The following is a 23799-nucleotide window of genomic DNA, read 5'->3' on the forward strand; positions in this document are numbered from 1 at the left end:
AGCACCCCGACCCCGGAGTCGAGCGGAGGCGCTCCACCCTCACGGCAGCACGCAGCTGCGTCACCGCTGCGCGCCCGTGACCCGAGCTGTGACGGGGTGGAGGAAGGAGTGGCGCGCGCCTGGGCTGGAGAAGGAGAAGAAGGAGGAGGAGGAGGGTGGGCTGAAGGAAGGAAGGAAGGGCGGTGCGGCCGGTGAGGCTTGTGATTGGCGCCCCCGCCGTCGGTCAGAGGTGAGGGGGGAAAGGCCGCGGCGCGCGGTGATGATGTAATGGCTTTGTGCGGCGGGGTGGTGGGGGCAGTGCTTCCTACGTCTCGTGCGGCGACTGGCGGCTCTGGGGCGTCGGGGGCCGCCGCGGGGCCTCACCAGACCCGCCGCGGCCCGGCCCGGCCCGCCCGAGAGCGTGAGTGAGCGAGGGGCGGCAGCGGCGGCGGGGAGCCGGGCGGGGGCAGGGAGCTGAGAGCCGCCCGGTCCCCCGGTGCCGTCGGCCCAGCTGCGGCCTTCTCGGCAGTCGGGACGGCCCGCTGGGGGCGGGCGGTGTTTTCGCGGGCTACGCGGCTGAAGGCGGGGTCGGGAGCGGAGCCTTTCCCTGCGCTGGGCCGGGGCGGGCGGTCAGCCGGGGTGGCCCCTTCCCAACCGCACCCCTCAGAGGGGGGCTGCCGCGCAGGGCGGGTTTGCGGCTCCGCGGGGCCTTGTACGCGTAAGGAGGCGGCCGGGGCGTGAGTCCGGGTCCGCCGGACCGTGTTTCGGTCCCGTCGCGCCCCTCTCTGGTTTAGCATGGCCCGTACGAGCTGAAAGAGCTGTCCCTTCCCGGGGAGGCTGCCTGCCTGCCTGGGCGGCTGTTCGTTGTCCATAGTGTCCCCGAGTGCGGTGTAACGCTAAGAGTCGCTTCTCCGCTTCGTTTCGTGTTGCACGCGGCCGTGGGATCCCCAGGAATGTGCTTTTCTAACCCGTGGGGGAATAACGCTTGTGGGCCCAGGTGTGTTTCATCTGTTGAACTGCAGTGCGCCTCGCCGGTTTGCCTGGCTTTGTGCAAGAAACGAGATTCCGAACAAGAGGGTAGGGTTTTAGTTTTGGATAATAATCTGAGCTCATATAGCTGAAATTCGCATGGTTTTGATGGCGATATTGTGCTGCTTTTATGAAATTCTGAAGAATAAAGTTTGATCTTGGTCTTTTAAGTGGGTGGCTTTTTTTTTTTTTTTTTAGACAAATGAAGAATAAAAACTTATATTTTGATACTTTGCTTTCTTTGTATCTTAGGTTAAAAAATTAAATAAAGTCTCCTTTATGAAACTGATCCTCAGTCAAGTGTAACTTTTGATGTATGGTCTCTAAAGCCCCCCACTATGCCAGCAGCTACCGTAGACCATAGCCAAAGAATCTGTGAAGTTTGGGCTTGTAACTTGGATGAAGAGATGAAGAAAATTCGTCAAGTTATACGGAAGTATAACTACGTAGCTATGGTAAGGGGGCACTTAATGTTTATCTAGTAAATGATGGCAAAAAAACATGACTTCGTTTGATGTTGGTAAAAGCTATAAACTTGTTCATCCATTTTTACTGAAAGAATAATGGATTCTTCACCTTGAGTTTATGTTGTACGAACATTAGGATCCTAATCTATTACCTTTTTAAAAGCTCAATTTACACACAGTACTCTTCAGCTATGAAACTGCTAGATGCTTGAAATACGTTTTATTTAAAATGAGCAATGTAAATTTTTGTGCGTGTTTCGTTGATGTTTTAATTCTGTTCTTGCAGGATACAGAATTTCCAGGAGTAGTTGCAAGGCCTATTGGAGAATTCAGAAGCAATGCAGACTATCAGTACCAATTATTACGCTGCAATGTAGACTTGCTAAAAATAATTCAACTAGGACTGACGTTTATGAATGAGCAAGGAGAATACCCTCCAGGAACTTCGACTTGGCAGTTTAATTTTAAATTTAATTTAACGTAAGTGTTACATGTCTCTGCTGTTAAATATGTTTCTGACTTACTGAAAATGTGTTACAAGCTGTGAAAGCTAGAGCAACTCCTTTTATCTATATGACTGGAATATCATAGATACCTCATATGAGGAAAACTTGTATCAGCCAAGCATGTGTTTTCTTCCCTCATTTCTGTGCAGTCTGACTTACTGTTGGTAATTTAGTCAAAAACGCTGTGCAACTTCAACAAGAGTTTTAAAAGGAGGTAAGAGTTAGCACTGCATTTTCATACTTAACCTTTCAGACTGCTTCTACCTTAACTTAGTTCAACTCTTACTAGTTGTTATAGAAGTTGCGTGTTGTTTCTTTGCATATTTTAAATGGAAAATAGCAACATGTGAAGTTACTGAAGTGACTAAAAAAAAAGTGGTATGGCAAATGTTATCAGCGAGTTCTAAAGCAAGCAAGCTCTGTCCTGTTTAAAAGACATTATTCTTCTTAAAAGACTCACAAGTTCTAGATAATATTCTAGGTGAAATACTGTCAACTTTTTAATACTGCAGCAGCTTTTCTTGTGTTTTCAAAGTAACTTATTCTATATAAGCTACTATATTTTAATTTTCTTCTATAATGGGTTGAGAGGGATTATTGATTATCCATCATAACTCCTGTGGAGGTTTTTGTTCTGGATAATTTTGTGTAATGTGTTGGTTATAAAGCAAGCTGATTTTTACCATCTGTTGGAATAGTACTGTGAACTTTATTTCAATATGTGATTTTTATCAATGATAAACCTTAAAGTGTAAACATAACTTTTGCAGTGGCATGAGACACTTCTGTGGATTTCTACTGATATGTTTAGCAGGTAGTCAACAGTGTCACTAGTATCGTGAATTTTTTCCTGAAGTGAACTTAATTGGTCCGATAGGTTTTCAAATGGCCTGAGTTGAGTATCAGCGCCAATGCTGCTTAAACTTAAATGTTTTGAGGGCTTGGGGTTTTTTGGCAGTTGTGTTACAAGCTGATCACTGGACAGCTTGATATATATGAGTTAAAAATGCAGCCTACAAAGGAGGTTTAGAGACCAGACCTGTCTTCTGCAGACAGAAAGACTTTTTTTTTTCAGAGTAATCGGGGTTCGTACAAAGAAAAAAACCTACTGCTGTGTGTCTTGATCTTTCTACTTTTCTAAACAAGCAGTGCTGTGGCTTGTCACAAAACAGTTTGGTCTGAGGAATGATGTACACTTTAATTTTGTTTGAAGCAGCTCTTGAAAGAAAAGGGAGTGCAGATTTGATGTTCTGGTATCTCTAAACTTACCTGACCACATAAATGCTGGGCGGAAGTTGCCAGTTGTCTTAATGGAAGAATATACTAATCCTGCTAAGTATGGGAGAGAGAGGAGGAATTAATTGATAACTTCCAGACTGTGATCTGGGAAGAAGAATGTGTGTTATGTTTTATTTACTTTCTGAGCTTCCAAGGTCTGGTTAATATCAAACAACTGAAAACGAAAGTAGTTTTCTATCCATTTGTGCCAGATGCTGCATAGATAAGACGGCTTAGAAAGGCAAGATATAGGCAGTCACCCAGCTAACCTCTTACTAGTTCTCTGGGTGGATTTTATGCAGAAAGGTAAGCTAGGAAAGTCCTGCATGAAGTGTGAATAGTTTTTTTAACATGGATGGAGAAGTTATTTGGTTTTGTATGTTTCTAACTTCCTTTTGGGAAGTGGCACGTGACAGGTGTTCTGCTCCTAAAGCAAAACAGCTGTTGGCTGTTCCTAGAAGGTGATTTTTTGGTATGTGTGGTTCCAGCTGGGTCTTGTTACAGTGTGCTTTTAAAAGGCATAAATATTTTGCTGAACTAACTATCCACCTGATTAGTGCAGAGCAACAAACTAGAATTAAAACTTCTTTTTGTAGAATAGGCATGTCTGTTTTGGATGGGTTCTTGAATGTGTTATGGAGATGGACAGGTGTTGGGAAGCTGGTGCCTTAAAGCTGGAGAACTAATGAGCAGCTGTGTACAAGGGAGGAAAAGAGGTACAACACATCTTGAGAATGTATCTCTGTTCTGGTGAATGATCTATTAGGAATAAGGAGTATAAGTCTATGATTGAATCTACTAGTCAAGTTTGATATATTGGTTATCTTGTCTGTTTTATTTGTTGGGCATTGTTTTGGTGGTTTTTATTAAAGTTGAAAACTATACACTGAAGAATAGTAGAATAGTATGTTGTAGACAGTAATATGAGTATCATCTTTTAAGTAGAGCCACATTTCTGGGTTGTTTTTTTTTTGTTTTCAGTTAACCATTCTATGTCTTTTGTTATGATGATATAGATTAAACTTTGGGGAGAAAACCCAAACCCATCCATTTCATAACAAAATCGTTAAGACTTTACAAAACTGTTAGTGGTAAAAGCAATAAATACATGGATAAGAGGCAATCAAACAAGGCATAGAGGAATTTTTTTTCCATCCTGTTAAATTTTAGGTCCAAAATATGACTATTAAAGTTGAAGTTGGTCATTTAGAAAGAAAACATTAGGCTACCTGAATTTTAAGGATTGACTAGATGGAGCAAGTACTGAATTTCCAGTTGTAGTGAGAAGGTTTTGATGAGCATGTGTCTAAACATTTACTTCAGCTTAAATCACGAGAAATATGTGGGAAATACTATCCACAGAACTAATGCAGCCAAATATAATACACTGGGATCTGGAGTGTACTGTTCCTAGTTCTATAATGCAACATGTTAGTGCTTCAACTGTTGCGTTTACTTTGTCACAGTTCAAGTAATGGATCTTATTTGGTAAAATATCTGTATTGATACACTTGCTTTCCTCTGCAGATTTGCAAAAGGGGGTATCTAGGTAACCAGAGGAGGAGCAGGAACTAGTTTTTTATGAAGGTGAGAATGAAGGTGCCCAGAGCGGTGAAATGCTAGTGAAGTTTAACAAAAGCTCTGAAAAATGGTTGGTTTTGTAATTAACACAGAAGTAAAGTTATTCCTGTTCTATGCTAGTGAAGTCTGTGGAATTAACAGAAGAAATGTTACCAGGTTTATAACAACTCATTTGGAGATTTTTGAAATTTACTTTTTCTCTCTGTTTTTAGAGAAGATATGTATGCCCAGGACTCTATTGAACTGTTGACAACATCTGGTATCCAGTTCAAAAAGCATGAAGAAGAAGGAATCGAGACACAGTACTTTGCAGAACTGCTTATGACATCAGGAGTTGTGCTGTGTGAAGGAGTCAAGTGGCTTTCCTTTCATAGGTAAATTTTGCATGTTAAATATTTGAATTGATTATTGAATTCTAGAGCTTGAACTTCACATCTGGTGTTAAGTGGTATACATCTGGTAGTGTATGCAACGCATATATTGGTTGGTAGGACTTTGTGCTGTAATACCTGTATTTCTGCTGTAATACCCGTAGCACCATTCTGTATTAGAATAGAGCATACAGGGTGGTACTGGTGTGTTATTTTTGGTGTTGCACTGTAACCGGAAAACTGTAAACCAGAGAACTATGAAACTCCTAAGCCAGCAGGTGGCATTGTAGCTTTTAATATCACACGTGCAAGTAATAATAGTAACAATGATGAAAACAAACTATTCTTAAGCAATTCTTGAGAAATATTGTTTGTCTTATGGGAGAGACCACAGAATTCTCAGTGAAGAGTTTTATAAAGCGCTTTTAAATTTGTTTCTGTATCTGGAATGTTGTGTCCAGTTCTGGGCCCCTCAGTTCAAGAAGGACAGGGAACTGCTTGAAAGAGTCCAGCGCAGAGCCACAAAGATGATTGAGGGGGTGGAACATCTCCCTTATGATGAAAGGCTGAGGGAGCTGGGTCTCTTTGGCTGGGAGGAGACTGAGGGGTGACCTTATTCGTGCTTATAAATACATAAAGGGCAAGTGTCAGGAGGATGGAGCCAGGCTTTTCTCAGTGATGGCCAATGATAGGACAAGGGGCAACGGGTGCAAGCTGGAGCATAGGAGGTTCCACCTGAACATGAGGAAAAAAGTATTTATGTTGAGGGTTGCAGAGCACTGGGACAGGCTGCCCAGAGAGGTTGTGCAGTCTCCTCTGGAGATATTCAAAACCTGCCTGGACACGTTCCTGTGTGACCTACTCTAGGTGGTCCTGCTCTGGCAGGGGAGTTGGACTAGATGATCTTTCGAGGTCCCTTCCAACCCCTAACGCTCTGTGATTCAAATCTCCTGGTAGTCTAGGCAGCTGGAAGTTACTCAGTTTGGAAGGAGAGCCCTGATAAGCCTTAATTCTATCTGCAATAATGCATATATTTTACTGTTTATTCCATCACAGGAACTCATCTTCCAAATAGAAATAAAATGTGAATGCTAAATCTCTATGAATCTGTGAAGATACAAAAGATCTTTGGGTGTTAATAAGATTTAACACTTTAAAAATTAAGCAATAGTGTCATGCTTTAACCCCAGCGAGCAACTAAGTGCCACGCAACCACTTGCTTACTCCTCCCCCCACCCTGGTGGAATGGGGAAGACAATGGAAAACAAGTAGAACTTGTGGGTTGAGAAAAGAACAGTTTAATAATTGAAATAAAATAAAAATAAAATATTATAACAACAATAATAGTAGTAATAATTATTATAATGAAAAGGAAGATAACAAAGAGTGAAATAAAACCCCAGACGGACAAGTGCTGAACAATGTAATTGCTCACCACCCGCTGATGGATGCTCAGTCAGTCCCCAAGCAGCGATCGATCCTCCCGGCCTACTCCCCTCAGTTGATAAACTGAGCATGACGTTCTGTGGTATGGAATATCCCTTTGGCTAGTTCGGGTCAGCTGTCCTGGCTGTGCTCCCTCCCAGCTTCTCGTGCACCTCCTCGCTGGTGGAGCATTGGAAACTGAAAAAATCTTTAACTTGGGATAAACGCTATTTAGCAACAACCAAAAACATCAGTGTGTTTTCAACATGGTTCTCATACGAAATCCAAAGACTATACCAGCTACTAGGAAGAAAATTGACTCTCTTCCAGCTGAAAACAGGACAAATAGTCATGGTATAGTCAACTATGTGCCAGAGATAATTTGCACTTTTTGCAAGCAACAGTGGCTTTAAAGGCTTATTGCTGCGTAATGCCCTCAAGTTGACATCTTAAATGCTGGCTGCTAGGCAAGTCAACAAAGGTAAAGCAAATGTTTTAGCTGAGACTAGTGCTTTCCTTATAGCCTTATTCTTGTTTATCGCACATGCTGTGTTGGTGGGTGGTAATATGTAGATGACAAAATGAGAAATTAAAAAAAATTCTTTAGCCTTGAGTATTAAATCTTGGAGGGGAGGTTGGAGGAGAGAGTGTCATAGGGAATTAGAGAAGTATTTACATTATTAACCAACTGAAATATAAGGATTACTTCAGCAAGGAATGTAAAACAGTAGTAGAAAGGTATATACAACAGCCTGTTGCAGAAGTCATCATTTTGACGTGCTTTATAGAAAGTAATTGTTAGACTGACTTTCCAAAAGGGGGAGGGAAGACAGTTAGCAAAAAAAGAAGAGGAGGATCCTCTTTAAGTATGCTTGTCACCTACTCTGCCTACATTTTCCACTTGAAGCTGTCTGGACTCACAATATGACTCCAAACTAATCTTAGGCTTTCTATCTTGCTGTGCACCCAGGGAAAAATACTGGAACAAGAATGCCATGAACTGTGTCAAAACAACTACAAGGGCTAAATTAGTGAATTAACTTTCTTTCAGCTTCTTAAACCCATTATTATGGGCTCTTATGTTGCGTGTTTGTGATTTACACTTGACTACAGTAAAGTAACTTGGATAGTTCAGAAGAAGGGGAGGGGAGTCATGTTACATATGTAACTGGTATGTTAACAGACGGTGCTGTTAGAAACAGCTTCACCTACAAAACGGTGGTTTTTCGTTGTCACCTAATGACTTGAAAGATCTAGTGTAAGCTGTCCTAGCAAAAGAATACCTGATCCATTTCTATGCTAGGGATTCTTTTTACAGTATAGCTAGTTTGATTGTACGTGATTCCTGACTGATATGCTGGTCAAAGTGTAGTGCAAGCTATGTGCAATGATGCCATTTTTATTAGTGCAGCTTATGAAGAGGTTTTGGAATGGCTTTATTAAAGTCCAGTTTCATCCGTGCTAAAATGGGTTTCTGTTGTGGACTTCACTAAAAATGTCTTTAGAAATCCTCTTAAGACAACTATTTCAGCAAATGTTTGTCAAACACTGATTATCCACAACTCTGCTTGAAGTTGGAGAGTGTTTAAAGGCTTTTGTGCTTGACAGAGCATGTTATCATCTAGAGCACAAAACCCTGGAGTAGTGTGTTTAAGTTCTGAGGAAGCTAAGACTGTACAAAGCTATAAATGAGCATGGGTCACATAAAATATGCCACAAAGAACAGTGAACAGCTCTTTCTAAATATATCTTGGGTTGATTGTGATTATGTTCTATCAGTGGAAACTTAAACAGGGGGACAGCTCAGTAGAAAATTTGTTCCGTGTAGGTATTCCATGCAGTAGTTCTTTGACTACTGAAAAACTGTGCTTGATAGTTGCTGACTATGCTGTTGCTTCTGTTTCCTTACAATGCTTTCATCACTATGAACCCTCAAAATTTATGAGGAAGTGGGCAGAGGGGAATTACTCCTTTCTAGGAGTGTGAGGTTATGTTTTCGTTTTCATTTCCCAGTCTTTGATTTCCTTGAACTCTTTCGTAGTTTATTTCTAAGCCCTTGGCTTCTCAAATAGTTTTCTTTGTGTGCTTTTTATCTCTGCATTTGATCTAGCTGCCTTGGCACCTGACCTATTGGCAAATCTGTGGTTCTGCAGTTCTGCCAGGCATGAGCAAAGAAACATTTGCACAATCACCGGTTCTTGTATACTGCAGCTTCATAAGTGACTCCATCAACTCTTGTGTGTGTTAAAACGTATTTGAGTCGATGAGAGAGGAGGGGGAAGCCCTGAATTTCTGGCTCTTGTCACAGTCGAGGGAGCTGTGAGTGCCTGGTAGTCTAACAGAACAGCTGAAACACTGTTTTTGTGGATGTTCAGCTGACTGATCTGCTGAAGCTTGGAGTGTTCACCTGTGTGCAACCTTCTCAGTCTGCCTTTGGAGGCTCTGTGCAAACATGCCTCTTAACCCAGATGTTTTTGGGAAGCTGGACAGTTCCAAGCTGTTGTATTTCAATAATCATTTGTGTCTTAACTGATTTGAGTAAAATTTAATCCGTTGGCTCATTTCTGTTAGCCAGTTATAAAATGAAGTAAAGCTTTCTCAGGTCTGTCAGGTTTTCGTTTGTTTCAGACTGTTGGTGTTTGAGTAGAATTAGTTGTTAATTTGCAATCTGAATTCTTTCTGGATGGTAAGGGAAAGAAATACAGGCATGCTTGATCTTTTCCATGTCCTCGTTGCCTACAGCTGTCCATGTTCAGTGACAAATAAGGAAAAAAAAAAAAGAGGTTGTAAGAGCGCTTATGTTGCTGCATAGCTCCGGGGATTGTTACCTAGCTGCGCTAGGTAACTTCAGGTGATTATGTTGGAAAAGGTGAAAGCTTTTTAAGGAAAGGAAGCCTATGTGCTTTAGGGTATAAACCAACCACTAATTACCTGTTACAGGATTAGAAGAAAACTTCTTCAATGAGCAGGTAATTACATAATTGTTCACTGTAGACTTTCTTCCCCTCCTGTTAGCATTCAGCAGTGGCCACTCAAAAATTTTTGAACTAGATGTATCTTAGTCTTGAATTATAGTGACGGTTCTTATATCTGGGTAAGCTTGGACGACTGGAGCGTATTACCCCCGAAAAGTGTTCTAAAAAGATTATGTAAATGCCTTGATACTGCATTGCTATTAGTAAAGCGTGGTTTGTGATGGTTGTTACCAGCTCGATGGGACTAAAAGTAAGTGGCTGGAAATTAAGGAATGAGAGACATCATTTTGTTGAGCTGACTAAAACTAACCCATGCTTAAGATCTAAGAACAGATACCTGACGGAATGCTGTCATGCAGTAGAAGGGTAATCATGTCTGTTAAATCCACTGCTCAGATACCCTGTTCCCTTTTTCTGCATGAGGATCCCAGAATGAAAGAATCTACAATCTCCAAGGGGAAAAAAAGAATATATAACTCTCTAGCAAAATTGCAGATTTATGATCGACTGCTCCGTCTCAATACGAACAGTAAATGAATCTTGACTTTTCTTACAGTGCTTCCTCCTTAATAGAAATTGCAAGTGTTTGAGAGCATCTGTTTTCTAGTAATTCAGTCATGTATGTATTTTTTTTTTTTTTGGAAGAGGAGGGGAGTCAAAATTCAGTGAGTTAATAAGGTCTCTAATCTCTAGAGAAGTAAATCTCCTTAATCCTGAACAGTCTTTTTTTGCATCTTTCTGAATAGTCTTTTTTGCTAATGTGGCTTTTTTCCTGTCTTTTTTTTTTTTAATAGAGGGATTCATGCTGATACAGGCTTTCCCACCAGTTCCCCCTGCCCCCCCATAGGTGATCTAATAAAATTGAGCTTCCAAGCTACTGTTTTGCCAAGTATACCACAGGTTTTTACTTTGTAAGACTCGGCTGAAATCCTTCTTTAGCTTCTTTGCTCCCTGGCCAGTGGCTGCTGCTGTGGAGATTGGAGTGCTGCCAGCACAGCTTCAAAGCACCAGATGCAGTGCAGGATTCATTCAACATGAAATTCCTGTTTAGAGCACTGGAAACCCCTGTGGGAGAGCTGCAATATCTGTACCTCTTGTATATCTTGTATTAACGGACTTTTAGCAACCAATCCATTCATTCATAGTATGTTCAAGATTTTCTACCCTCTGTCTAGAAATTCATAAGATAAAGATGATGAAGAGAACTCTATCATATACAAAAGGTAGAAAAAGCAATCCTCTTTACATTGAGTATGCAAGCTAAAGCCTTGAGCCTATGTCACAAGTCACCAGTCTTTGTGGGTGCTAGGTAGCCACAGGAGTACTGCAGTGCTCTTAACTGGTTTGTCGTCTGTATGGCTCATCTCACAGTTAAAGCTCTCAGTCAGTATTTACCATGCTGCAAAATTCTTGGGTTTTGAGTATGATCCTTGTGTAACCAAGAATGAACACAACATCTTAGACTGGGAATTTGGAGTCTGTGGTGGCCACCCATTAACCTGCATTGTCTCTCAGCTATACGCCAAGGTTCCTTAAGCAGCAAAACTGAGGCAGCCTTTAGTAGAGGCAGCCTCGCTGTGTGTTTTTTATTTTCTTTGTTAGTACAGGCACTTTTAAAATTGCACGTCAATAAAAATCTAGGAACTGATTGATTCAATGCGAACCTCATAACAAAGAGGACGTATCAGTGCCTTATCTAGTTCAGTGCATATGTGTATGAGCAATCCTGCAAGTACAAGGGATCAGAACAGATCAGATCATGAATAATCTGGTTTGTAATCTCTGCCTTCCTAGGGAAGAGGTTAACTAGTCATTGCTGCTTTTTGTTGTGATGTTCAGTCCTGCTTAGTATCTGACATCTGTCTTTCCTGTGCTTTAGACCCTGTTTCTTCTTGTAAGCCATGGTTTCACCTTGCCATACCTCATTCCTGTGTCCTCTGTCTTCTGTCAAGCTGTTGAGAAGAAAGTCTTCTCCAAACTCTTGTCTCTACCACACACACTATAATACCTCTGTTTCTTCTACCAAGCCTGTACTGCTCAGTTATCTTGCTGCCTCCTGCTGACTTACATGTTCACGCAAAAATTTTTCCAACTTTGTCCTTGCCTCCAAAAAGAGTAATGATCTACAAGCTCTGAAATTTTTCAGTTGTCTGTGTGCTGATTTAATTGGGAAAGTTGAAAGACAGTCAGCTCTTGTTTTTGAAAAGAGGGTGAAACTTGCATCCAGGCATAAACATGTGTTGGCTCTGGAAACTCATATATCTTTTGGATTTCAGAAACTGTAGGAGTCTCTCTGTCCCACTGATTTTGTGGTGACAAACTCTAGTCTGCGTGAAAGGGACCAGTTAGGAGTCTTTCTGGTATAAGTTATTGTTATTGGATGAAGCCCCAGCAGCACTACTTTGTGTCAGGATTTAGAGAAACTCCTGTAGGCAGATCTTTTTGCTTCATCACTTGGCCTCATTCAGACTAAATTTAAATGTTTTCTCTGGAATCTACTATGGCGCCATTTATACTGATTCTTAGTCTTTTGCAAGAGTCAGTCTTAACTGCATCAAAATTAATCAAAATGTCCTGTTAATGTGTAATAAAGTCTTGATGTTGGAAGTGAGAAGGATGCTTCTGAGTTATTTGCTGGTATTGTTTTTATTATTAATTTGCAGTGGATATGACTTTGGCTATCTAATCAAAATCCTGACAAACTCTAATTTACCTGAAGAAGAGCTGGACTTCTTTGAGATACTGCGACTGTTTTTCCCTGTCATCTATGATGTAAAATATCTCATGAAGAGTTGCAAAAATCTGAAGGTAAGTAATCTATTTATGGCTCAGAACAAATTTTGGGTTTGGAGAAAGAATACTTTCTGCTTAAAAATACTTATTTTCCATATTTTTATTTTCTGGTGTTACTTTGATAATACCTATTAAGCACTGTTGTCTCAAGCTTTATATATTTAATATTAAAGGATATTGATAAAAGCAGACAAGAGCACACATCGGTTTTTATAACTGCTTGTCAGTTAGAACTAGCGTGTTTGATACTGTATTTACAGTGCCCAGTCTTTGTTGACAGATGATGAACCCATGTTTGGAATTAATCCTTCACTACTTGAGCCATAAGAATTGATGGGTTTCGCGTACTCTTATTTCCTCACTGTGCAGTCCACTAAAGGACTGCCGTCGTCTTGGCAAACGTAATTACAACGATGATGCTGTGGAGGTGTCTTGGGAAGAGGAATGGAGCGAAGGATGTTTCAGATGGTCCCATAAGGAAAGATAAACAACAGCATATGTTCAGGGACACCATGTGACTTCTAGCAAAAAAATGTAATACTATAAACTAATCTCTTGTGTCAGGCCAGCGGGGCTACTAGTTGGCTTACTCTATCAGGCATAAGATTTGGATACTTATTTGGACTGGAGAATGAATGGAAACTGGAACTAAGTGTGTGAAGGGGAAGACAGCAAGTGAAGGGAAGATGCTACAGGGATTGTTAACAGCTTTACTTGCCAAAGAACTGTAAGAGTCTGGACTGCTGCTGGAATGAGGTGCATCGCTCATCTGAGGCAATTAATGACTTGCTGCTTTTGTGGAGAGTAACTTGATTCTCTAGGCTTTCTTAATGGGAACCTGCAGGAAGAAGAGAACACTGACTGTAGTACAACCAAATCCTAACTAAGGGATGGCTTGCCACGTCACGCTGAACTAGTGATCTGCGTGGGGTTTATAGTCCTCTGTTTCTTTTTGAGATAAACTAATGGTGTGTCACTTTAAGTAGTAGCCTTCTTGGGTGGGAAGTAAATTATGTGAATTCTTTGGTTAATCAAATTAATGTTGAAAATGGAGACTTCCCTTCCAGTTAGTAAGAAAAGTATACCTACCTGTGTTCATCTAGAGTTGTTGTTGGTAAATAACAACATTGGGCAAGTATTAGAGAACATCTTAGAAACGGGTTTTTTCCACAGTGGCCAGAACTAAAAATCAAATGTTCATCAACTTCAGGAATCTTAAAGGAGGGGCAGAGGGGAACCCCAAACAAGAAATGCCCTCACTTTCTCACTTCTTGTGAAGCAGGGTGAAGTATCTGGTGTCTTAGAGATGGCAACACACTTGCCAAGAACAGAACATATAATCCAACTTTAGTGATGTAGGAAAGGTGACAGAATCCTCTTCCATGTCACCATTCCAGAGGTGATGTTCCCAGTGGGTTTGGGGAGGAGGGGATTGGATTTCTTGTCATTTCATTAAGACATAGTTGTGTGTAACCTGCGTTGTTTAGAGACACTAATGTTTTTTGGAAGACAAGAAAAAACTCCACAGGTCTTGTTTCAGCAAACCTTAAGAAAAAGGGTGATTATTTTTCAGAGCTGAATATGTAGGTCAGGTTTGCTGCAGTAAATCTTGATCCTGTCACTAACCTGCAGGTTGGTAATGACAGCAGAGGAAGGGATGTGGACTACCCTACCCCTCCAAATCTACCAGCAATGAAGTGATGGTGGACTTGTACTGTAAAGAGAGCAGCTGTCTGAAACAAATTGCTAAACATTCAGTGTTGTGACTCTAAAAATGCATGTGCTGTCTCCTAATGTGTGTCACTTTCAATCTCTATTAAATAGCAATGAATTGAACTGCTGTGCAGTCGTCCTTTATTGACTTGTCTAAATTACTTTTCATATGAGAAGTCACTGATTTCCTGTAAGTCCCCAGTTCCCTGCCCCCACACACCCAAAAAAGAATTTTTGACATTGAAAAGATTGGAAAGCTGTTAACTCTTTTGTGGAATTAAGTAGTCTGTGAGTCTACAGTATGTTGCTCTAACTTAAATGGACGTGGATGTACTTCACTGGCATGCAGATTGGGAGTTGACTCGAGATCTTAATGTAGTATAGGTTAAACTCATGCTTCTTCTCTCAAAATCTTTCTATGTAGACAATTCCAGACCTGTTGATAGTGATGCAACTCTTAAGTAATGTAGACTTACAGACCTTGTTGGAAACTTACTTTTAATATGGGGGTTTGTACAGAACAGTGAGCTCTGGTGCCAGTGCCATGAAATGAGAGTTTGAACTAGATTTGCTGTTGACTATGGTTGTGTGATTATGTAAATCATTCTGTGGCCTTTTTCTTGAAAGACTGGTGCTCTGAAAATTTGGGAAGAATTTGTCCTTCTCCAAGAGTAAAATAGTCTTCCCTAAAAGAAAGAGTGCAAAAGTCTTCCCTAAAAGAAAGAGTGCAAAAGTCTTCCCTAAAAGAAAGAGTGCAAAAGTCTTCCCTAAAAGAAAGAGTGCAAAAGTCTTCCCTAAAAGAAAGAGTGCAAAAGTCTTCCCTAAAAGAAAGAGTGCAAAAGTCTTCCCTAAAAGAAAGAGTGCAAAAGTCTTCCCTAAAAGAAAGAGTGCAAAAGTCTTCCCTAAAAGAAAGAGTGCAAAAGTCTTCCCTAAAAGAGAATTTAAATAGCCTATTAATTTTCAGAGACAGCCAAATTTTTTTCTGTAATTATTGCAGTTATAGACCAAGAAGTTCCATGCAGAAGTGGTGTGTGATATATTTACAAATAGATATATACCATTAAAAGCACTGTTTTCAAAGCATTCTTCTGTAGGCTGCTGTTGCTGTAAAGTTTGAGTTACTAAGTCTACATTTCAGAGCTTGCAGCTGCTGTGTAAATATTACTGATTTTTATTCTTGAGTGTTTTTTCGTCAGTTACTTGAAGCTAGAAGAGGTGAGTCTTACAGCTAGCAGAACCTGATGATTAGGCACTGCTGATTCACAGGTTGAGGAAATAGAGGGTTTAGTAGCAGAAAATGGTGCCTTGAAAGGTTTTGGGCCTGACTGCTGTTGCTGACTCTTAACAGCTCATTGTTGGAGTTAGAAAGTGGAGAACATGCTTGGATCAGAGATGCACTTTTTTCCCCTGCCCACCAACCCTCAGCCTGTTTTTTGAGAGTGTGAGTTAAATAGCAGAGCGTGTTTGCGGTGTTCAGATGTTGTATCCAAGCATGTAAAGAAAACAAGCTAGTTTCAGTGCTTAACTGTATGGTGTATAGACTTACTCTTACCTTAAACTTCTGTAAACTATATTCCTGCTGCTCAAGCTAGAATAAAACTAGCCTTACCAGTACTAGGTTTTCATGTTGGTTTATAGGTGTTACCTTGGAATGTTATTATTGAAGCTTCCATCTTTTAAACAAAACAAAAACCTGGACACAAACCTGTTGCCATAAGGTTCACGGGGAATTTTCATATTTGATCTGATTTTCAGGTCAGACTATTTTTATTGCTATGTGAGTTTTAACTTTGACTGTTATGCTTTTGCTTCTTATTACTTCCCTCCTGTGCTTGAAACAGGTAAAGAGTGTGAGGAGAGATGAACTCAGATACTAGGCACTCTTTTTTTAAAAGTACTGCTTCTGTGCAACACTTTTGCCTTGCAAAGCTTATGGCAGCACTAAAGATTGATTTTTTTTTGGGGGGGGGGGGGGGTGGTGTTTTTTTTGTTCTTTCTAGACCTTAAAGAATGTGCATGTGCTTTAGCCTGTTTCCAGTAGCTTTATGGCTTAACGATTAAAAAAAAAGAATTGATGTACAAAATTATGTGCTCACAGTGTAGCTTACGGCATTAAAAGCTTGCGGTTACAGTGTAACGTGTCTGTCCTTTAACTGATCCGTGTAAAACCAAACCGGCTTCTCATGGGTTTGCTTCCACATGTAGTGGTTATTACCATTTTGGGGTAACTCTGCAGTTAAGGGGGTGGTTTTTCATATAAGCTTTTGAGAAGAAAACTTGCTTCAAAACTGGAGAAGTTTTACCTTTAAGAGCAGAAAGATTTGCAGCTTTGAAGTGACGTCTACAGCTTCACAGTCTGTCCTCTTGAACCATGTATCAGCACTCAAAGCAGACAATTACTGTTTTAAATTGTTCCTTTTTTGTATATGAGATGTTTATATACTTTTTTTTAAAAAGTAGGTTTTGTTAGATATGTGACTATATTAAATATACATCTCTAACTGAAAAGCTGGCTATACCATTGTATTTTAGTGTCTTAGAAAACTAGTTGTAAGATGATGGATTTTTTTGCATGTTTTTCTTTTTCTCCTATCCTCCTGTGGCAGCTAATGAAACAAACTTTAAAGAAGGGTAGAATGACTTGTAGAGATGGAGTGGGCACTTTCTTCCTGTTTTGACTTTACCACCTGGTTTCTAAATGTCTGCTGTGTAACATTTTCCTGGATTCCCTGTAGTGTTCTAGATACTTAAGGATACTCTCAGATTTTTGTGAAGGGAAGTGGAAAAACCCTCAACTTAATTGTTGAAAGGTAAGTGGAAAGAAAAAGGTCTGTTTCAAAGGAAACCTAGATACTTTAACGCATGAAGGCATATGGGCACCTCATTTGTAAGCACTTGAATTCTTGTGTTTGTATAACAATGTTTTTACCTTTTAAACTTTCACTCAAATGGAAGGAACACCTGGTTTTGTTCTTCAGCATTGCCAGTCCTTTCGATGCCTTGAAGGAATTGTTTTAAGTGATGACATCTGGTTACTGGGCAAGCTGGAACATGAAGGAGTAGTAGTTTTGTTCATCACAGATACTGCTTTATTTAATCGATACTGAAGCAAAATTCTAATGCTGCTATTGATACTGAAAGTTTGATTCTCCAGGTGTGTATTTATATTGTATGATGACTTTCAGCTACTGTGCAAATGTTAAAATACACCTGAGGTTGTACAACTTGTGTTACAGATTTTTCCCAAATATAGCTATTCAGTTTTCTGATTTAATTTTTTTTCTGCAGTTAACAAAAGTGTTTTCTTTTTCAGGGTGGATTACAAGAAGTGGCTGAGCAGTTAGAGCTGGAAAGGATAGGACCACAGCATCAGGCAGGATCTGATTCTTTACTCACAGGAATGGCATTTTTCAAAATGAGAGAAGTAGGTGGACATACTGGTTTTATCTCCATGATAGTAACATGCTGAGTCAGATGGAATTGCTGATTCTGATAAGTCTGCCATATTTTAAGGAGGTCTCTGAAGGGCTTCAGGGCATCATTCCTTTCTTGACAAAAAAGACTACTCGTATTTTCCCCAGAGTAAGTGTGAACCAGCCCTAGTGATTCCCTGCTTAGCTGCTGTGAGTGAGTATTGCTTCCGGTTTCCAGCCTGTGGGTGGATTTTGGATTTTTTTGTGGGTTTTGGTTTTGAGTTGGTCTCTTTTTTTATTTTTCCTTCCCTGTTTTGCAGGGTACCTTTTATTTTAGGTGGCTGCTGCAGTAAGTTGCAAGCCGCTGGAGCCAGACTCCTTTCTGGGTGACAATACTCAAGCTAATTTTTTTGGAGCTTCTGCTCAGTGTAATACCCAGCTGGCATGCACTGCTGCTAGGCCTAGAGGGGGGAAAGAGTGTCAAAGAGCCACTTCTGGCTAAACTTGCAGGCTATAGGTATATTACATAATGACTTCCAGGTCACTGTGCAGAATGTCCATGCATTTGTTCCTTACCATTGAGTAAAGCACAGATCAACTCAGGTTCTAAAAGGTTAAATCAGTCAATTAATTCAGGGTTTGCAGCAAGGGAGATGGGGTCTTGCAAGCTTCGCATTTCCTTGCTACTTGTCTGCATACAACAGGACGACACTAGGATATTTTGCATTAGTAGAACAAACAAATGTTGAACTGGACAAACGCCAGTGCATCTGAACCTGGCATTCTGCCAGCAATACAGTGTCACTTACCATGTCAAAACAGATGGCAATAGCAAACGTCATCTTTGATAAGGTTAGTATCGTGTGCTGAGGTGTCTACCTTCTGTAATCCAGCCTTTTGTATAAAGGAGAAAATGACCATGAGTTTCTGACAAACACTGGTGAGACAGCAGGTGAAAAATCAATGCTGTGATAGAAGCTCATTTGCTGCTAATAACACTCAGCTCTGCCTCCGCTGGAGCTGTTGCAGTTGTCAAGCAGGTCGTGGGCTCCAGATGCAATAGAGAGGATCGTGCTTCTGGTACCATCCAAGCCTGGTGCGGCTAACTGCCGCCTGCCCCGTATCGTTCATCTGTCACTCCTGCATCTGAAACAAAATCCAAAGCAAATAAAGGGAAAGGGGTAGTACATGGTAATCACGCCTAAGATACTGCCTTTCAGGTTAGTTTTCTAGAGGAAAAGGTTCAAACCCATGATAGTTTCTCTAATGAGATGCAGTTGTGTTACATGGCAAATTAGCTTCTTGAATTCATTTACCAAAAGCTCTTATTAGGAGAAGTAGAAATCTTTGAGGTTTTTTTAGTGCAAAACACTTGCTTAGTTAAGCCAACAGAGATGGATAGATTATGGTGGGGGGTTTTCTAATACTTTCAGAGATCCTCTGCAAATACAGCATTTCTAAATACAGACACAGTAATCAGCAAAGAAGTATATTTAATGTGCATTTTAAACACCTTTTCAGTAGAGTTCATTGTTTAACAATATATTTCTGAGTGAAAAAACTTCATTTTACAATGCTTTTAGGGGTACAGAATTTTGTTACTAATAGCTGTGAAGGAGCTGCAACTTCCTGCTGTGTTTTGGAGTGCCAGCCAAAAAAGTTACTGATCTTTTTCTTCCCATCAGAAATACTTAAATATAGATACTACAACAGTAGAGCTGTTGGTTTGGGGTTTTCCTGTCCATTTATTTCTTTAAGAACTGCTGGGAGCTTTAAAACTTTTGAGGTCTCAAGTTCCTGCAGTACAGAACTTGCCATCCAGGCTGTGCAAAGCTCGGTGGGAGATGTTTTCAGCCCGTGTGGTGTATGCAGTGCTCTGTGTTTAGATTGTTCGTTGTGTCCACCCTGCTTCTGCATGGTTCTGGCTGGTTCTGATGTTGATGGTGGCTCAGAATGTCAACCACTGGGATATCCAGGGTTGCTGTGAAGGTTTTGGTGTGAAAAATTTGTGTGTGTGCGTCTTTATTTTTGTGGGGCAGTTTGTTGCTTTGCTTGAAAACCCAAGTCTGAAAGGTAGAATATCAGAATATTGTGGGGTTTCATGTCTTCCACTGAGAGGTTCTGTTTGCAGTTAAGACTTGTAAGGTGTAAATGCAGTCCTAGTATGAAATGTACTTCAATTTTGCTGTTCCTTATTAAATGAAGTCCCCCTCTGTGAGGAGCTAGCTGGAAATGCATCTTTCTGCATTTCGCTGAACCCTTTAATGGGTTTTATGCCTAAATGTTCTCCCCACCCCCAAACCTTTATAATATAAATCAGGACGTACCTCCATTTCAAGACAAAGTATGATGAAAACCCCCACATTAGGAGCAGGTAGAGTATGGGCACTGATGATGGACGCTAAGCAAGTGCCTGATGTCAGAAACTCCACAGATATCAGTTGGAGAGATGTCTTCGTTACACTTGCAGAAAAGTGAGTGATAACCGATAATACAAAATTATCAAAATATCGCATTTGGCCATTTCTTCATCCGGAAAGATGCACAGGAAAACTGATTGTATTCCTTGAGAGATTTACTTTAAAGAATCATGTCATACAGCACGTCTTGATGATGTGTTGAGATTGAGTGTGTTAGTATGTTAATTATGTCATCTTTTGCACCTTGGGATTTGCTATTTTATGCTGAAAAGAATGTAACATTTTAAAGCCTTTCTATACTTCTATTTAAACTAAGCTTTTTCTTTGGCAATAATTTGTGTCTCTCTTAACTCTACAGATGTTCTTTGAAGATCACATTGACGATGCTAAATATTGTGGCCACTTATATGGCCTTGGTTCGGGGTCATCTTATGTACAGAATGGCACAGGAAATGCATATGAAGAAGAAGCCAACAAACAGTCATGACATGAAATGAAAGGCCATCTTTTTGACCTCCACATGCTTGTATATAGGTTTTATCTCCAGTTGAACCCCTTGGACAATAAGGCTTTTTTTCCCCCTTTCTCAGCACACTTTCTTTTCTGCCTTTCTATGTACTAAACTTGACTGTTCCTATCACAGATTTTGATCTTAATATCAATATGTAAAATTTTCTGGGTTACATTTTGACCTCGTAACTAGCCCATTTGTGAAGAAGCATGTGTAGGATCCCTGTGGCAGAGAGAAGGGGAAAGTTAAATCGTAATTGAATAGTCTGGTAAACTTACCTATATTGATCTTGTAGGTTTTTGTCTCTTTCCCCTCCCTTCTGCAAATTAACTGGCACTGATTGTAACTAACTTCCCCAGTCATGTCTGTTCCTTCCGGTATGCAGGCGTTTTAGCTATTCAAGATTATGGACCATCAAATTTGCACTTTAGAGAGCGACTCTGACTCAGATCCTCTGTTTTACTCCAAGTTGGGTTTTTTCCTTTTGCCCTCAGCTAGAAAACAGTCATCTGCCAAGTTCAGCAGCTTTGTGCTGTATTTCTTTGATAGCTCAACCCACAGAACGTGACTTACTTGCTGCATAACTTCTGTTCGTTCAAGCCAAACTAACTACTGAAATCACGGTAACTGCTGTTACTTTACCGGTGTTCCTGCACATGTCAACTGCTGGTTGGCCTGCTGCTTTAAAACCGCTCTGTGAGGGGGGGAAAGAAGCTTGAAAAAAACCAGCTTTACACCCTTCAGGAAAAGAACTGCTATGACTTCAGCGTTTTTGCAATTAAGCTGAGAGTTGAAGGATATTGGAATAGTAGGAGTTCTGTAATGGCACACTTCCCTTGATTAGCTTCCTAGCTTTTATTCTAGCAATGTACACCTCAGATATTTTTTTATTAAGTCGTATTTATTATGTACTTGATTTGATGATTTTTGAAAGTCAGTTTAGTTGAAGATAAAACCCAAAGATCTGAAAAAATACTATTTAATGGAATATTGAATTAGAAGGACAATTAAATCGTGCTTTTTTGTAGTTGCTACAAAGACAGATGTTACAGATATTTGTTGTAAAACAACAAAATATAAATAACTTATAGCTAATAAAGTTACCTGAGGAGTGTAATGCTAGTTTATTTTTGAGTATATCTTAGCAATATATTTTAGATATATTGTTTTAAAGGACCCTAAAGTACGTTCTTAAGTCTGCATAGCATGTGTACAGAGCAGTTGTGCAGGAAGGATTTTTGGTATTGAATAGCTAAATACTAGCCTGAAATGATGGAATGTGCGGCATTGTGTGCCTGTGTGTGCGCGCGCGTGTGTGTGCGTGTTCGACAGGGAAATCAAGAGCAGAACAATCTCCACATGTTTGCCAAATTATTCTGTTTTACCTTGTACTTACAAACAAAAACCCAAACACCTTTTTTTCATTGAGTTACAATGATGTAACCGGGTGGTCCTTTTTAAACAACAAATAATTTGCATAACAGAGGGTATTTGTTTTTAAAGCTTTTGTAAATAAAGGCCTAAGAAATGTTTTCTTACATAACAACAGACTGGTGATTTTGTTGCAAAATTTTTCTGGAATGTGTGTATTTAGTCAGTTCAATTCTGTTTTGTTTAGGCATGAGAGTTCTCTTCCACAAGCTTATAAAACGGTCTAACTCGCTGCTCCCTGACTGATTCCACTTCCAGAGCAGAATTCTGTTCTTGGGTTTCCAGTCACTTCGTTCCTGCTGACCTGAGTTGCAGGAGTGGCGATCACAATTCACTGCTGCGGCACCCAAAGCCCGCTAGTAATTTGCTTGAATACCATTACGCATTAGATTATGGTGACTTAATTTTAACTTTGGTTGTCTGTGGCTGTTGTAAGGTAGGGACTATCTAACAGGAAAAGGGGGTGGATTCTTACTGTGGCATCGATCTCTGTGTTTTCATGCTGGAAGGGTGGGCTGACGTGGAAAATTTGCATATATATGGAATGAAGAATGCCTGAAGTCTGATGCATTTAAAGTTTAGTAACTTTGCCAAAAGCACACTGATAGAGCTATCTGTGGTTAGCTTTTGAAAGGAATGACTCTTCAAAGAACTTCAGGGGTTTTGTTCTGAAGTAACATTTTAGTTGTGGATCAAAGGAACGTTTTAGAGGCTTCTTAATGTGTGCCTACAGTAGAAGTTTTAGTTCAGACTGGAATGTGGTTTTGAAGCGACTGTTGAGTATCCCACATGCTGTGCTGTGCTTCCTGTCATGAACCTGTTGGAGCTTGGACTCTTTGGAAGAAGCTAAACCCAAAGATGCACGATAGGTGTGCATCTCGTGTCCCAGCTGTTAATGAGCACGCAACCTGCAGGACCAGGCTGAATTTGCTTAAGCCCCAGCCTAAAATTCTCATGGGGCATTTGTCTTCAACCAATTCCACTCTTTAGTTTCCTTCCTGTAAGAAAAGCTTTTCTCAAGAGCCACTGCTCAGTATGAAACATAAGATTAGGCTTTATTCTCTGTGAAAACTCTTGGTCTGATCAATGTGATCTGTCTGTTGAGAGTTGATTACAGCTGGGGAGAGACATCTGTGCATCATTCAGTTTCCATGGCAAAATTAGATTTAGTTTCCATTAAGGAGTGATTTAAATGGTGAATTGTAGAGATTATGAAAAAAGTAATTTCTTCTTCTGTGTACGACTGTTACTTGTAAACTGCAGAGCCTGAAATCTGAATCTGTTTCCAAAGTGGACAGTTCTAATTGCTTTTGCAAAAATAAATGTGCGGGCACAGTTCCAGCTGTCTAGACATGCACCTTTTTGTACAGTGACAAGAATTCTCTTTCCAAGCCTCTGCTCTTCCCAATCCATTTAAAATAATATTGTTGTTTGTGTAGGTTTAGCAGAAGAAATGCGATATAAAAACCTGCTACATTTAATTTTTTTTCTTTTTTTATTCACTTGTGGTTTTGACTTCTGGAGTCAGATGTGTGTTCCAGGATCGTTATGTTCTCTGTCGCTTCTCTTTTTTTATGTAACTTTTTTTTAAGCATTTAATCCCTTTGCTCATTGAAACTAGACAAGAAGGATCTTTGCTCATTGAAAATAGGTCTGGAACATATTCAGAGTATTTGAGGCTTTTTCCCGTATGAATTTGGGGATGGCATATAACCTCTGACATCCAAGAACTTTCTCGAATCACGCTCACTACTCCATGCTCAAGAACGGTTCATTCCCTCATGCAGGGAATCAAACAAATGCAGCAGGAAGCCCGCATTGATGCACAAGGCGCTTCTGATTAAACTCACACATAGAAAGGAGGTGTACGAAAGGTGGAAGCAGGGACAGGTGTCACTGTCTGAAGT

At 40.2% G+C, this 23799-nt stretch overlaps 1 protein-coding gene across 1 annotated transcript; it reads left to right on the forward strand.

Moving 5' to 3' along the window:
- Window positions 1–117: 117 nt before the first annotated feature.
- On the forward strand, window positions 118–22007 carry CNOT7 (CCR4-NOT transcription complex subunit 7). The gene is made up of 7 exons (XM_086463691.1): window positions 118–229; window positions 1261–1463; window positions 1762–1955; window positions 5053–5214; window positions 12275–12419; window positions 17431–17541; window positions 20309–22007. The coding sequence occupies exons 2-7, from the start codon at window positions 1347–1349 to the stop codon at window positions 20435–20437; spliced, it is 858 nt and encodes a 285-aa protein (XP_086319817.1). The 5' UTR covers window positions 118–229; window positions 1261–1346; the 3' UTR covers window positions 20438–22007.
- Window positions 22008–23799: the final 1792 nt, after the last annotated feature.

This window comes from Leptosomus discolor, chromosome 4, assembly GCF_034619465.1.
Source record: "Leptosomus discolor isolate bLepDis1 chromosome 4, bLepDis1.hap2, whole genome shotgun sequence".
Taxonomy (NCBI): Eukaryota; Metazoa; Chordata; class Aves; order Leptosomiformes; family Leptosomidae; genus Leptosomus; species Leptosomus discolor.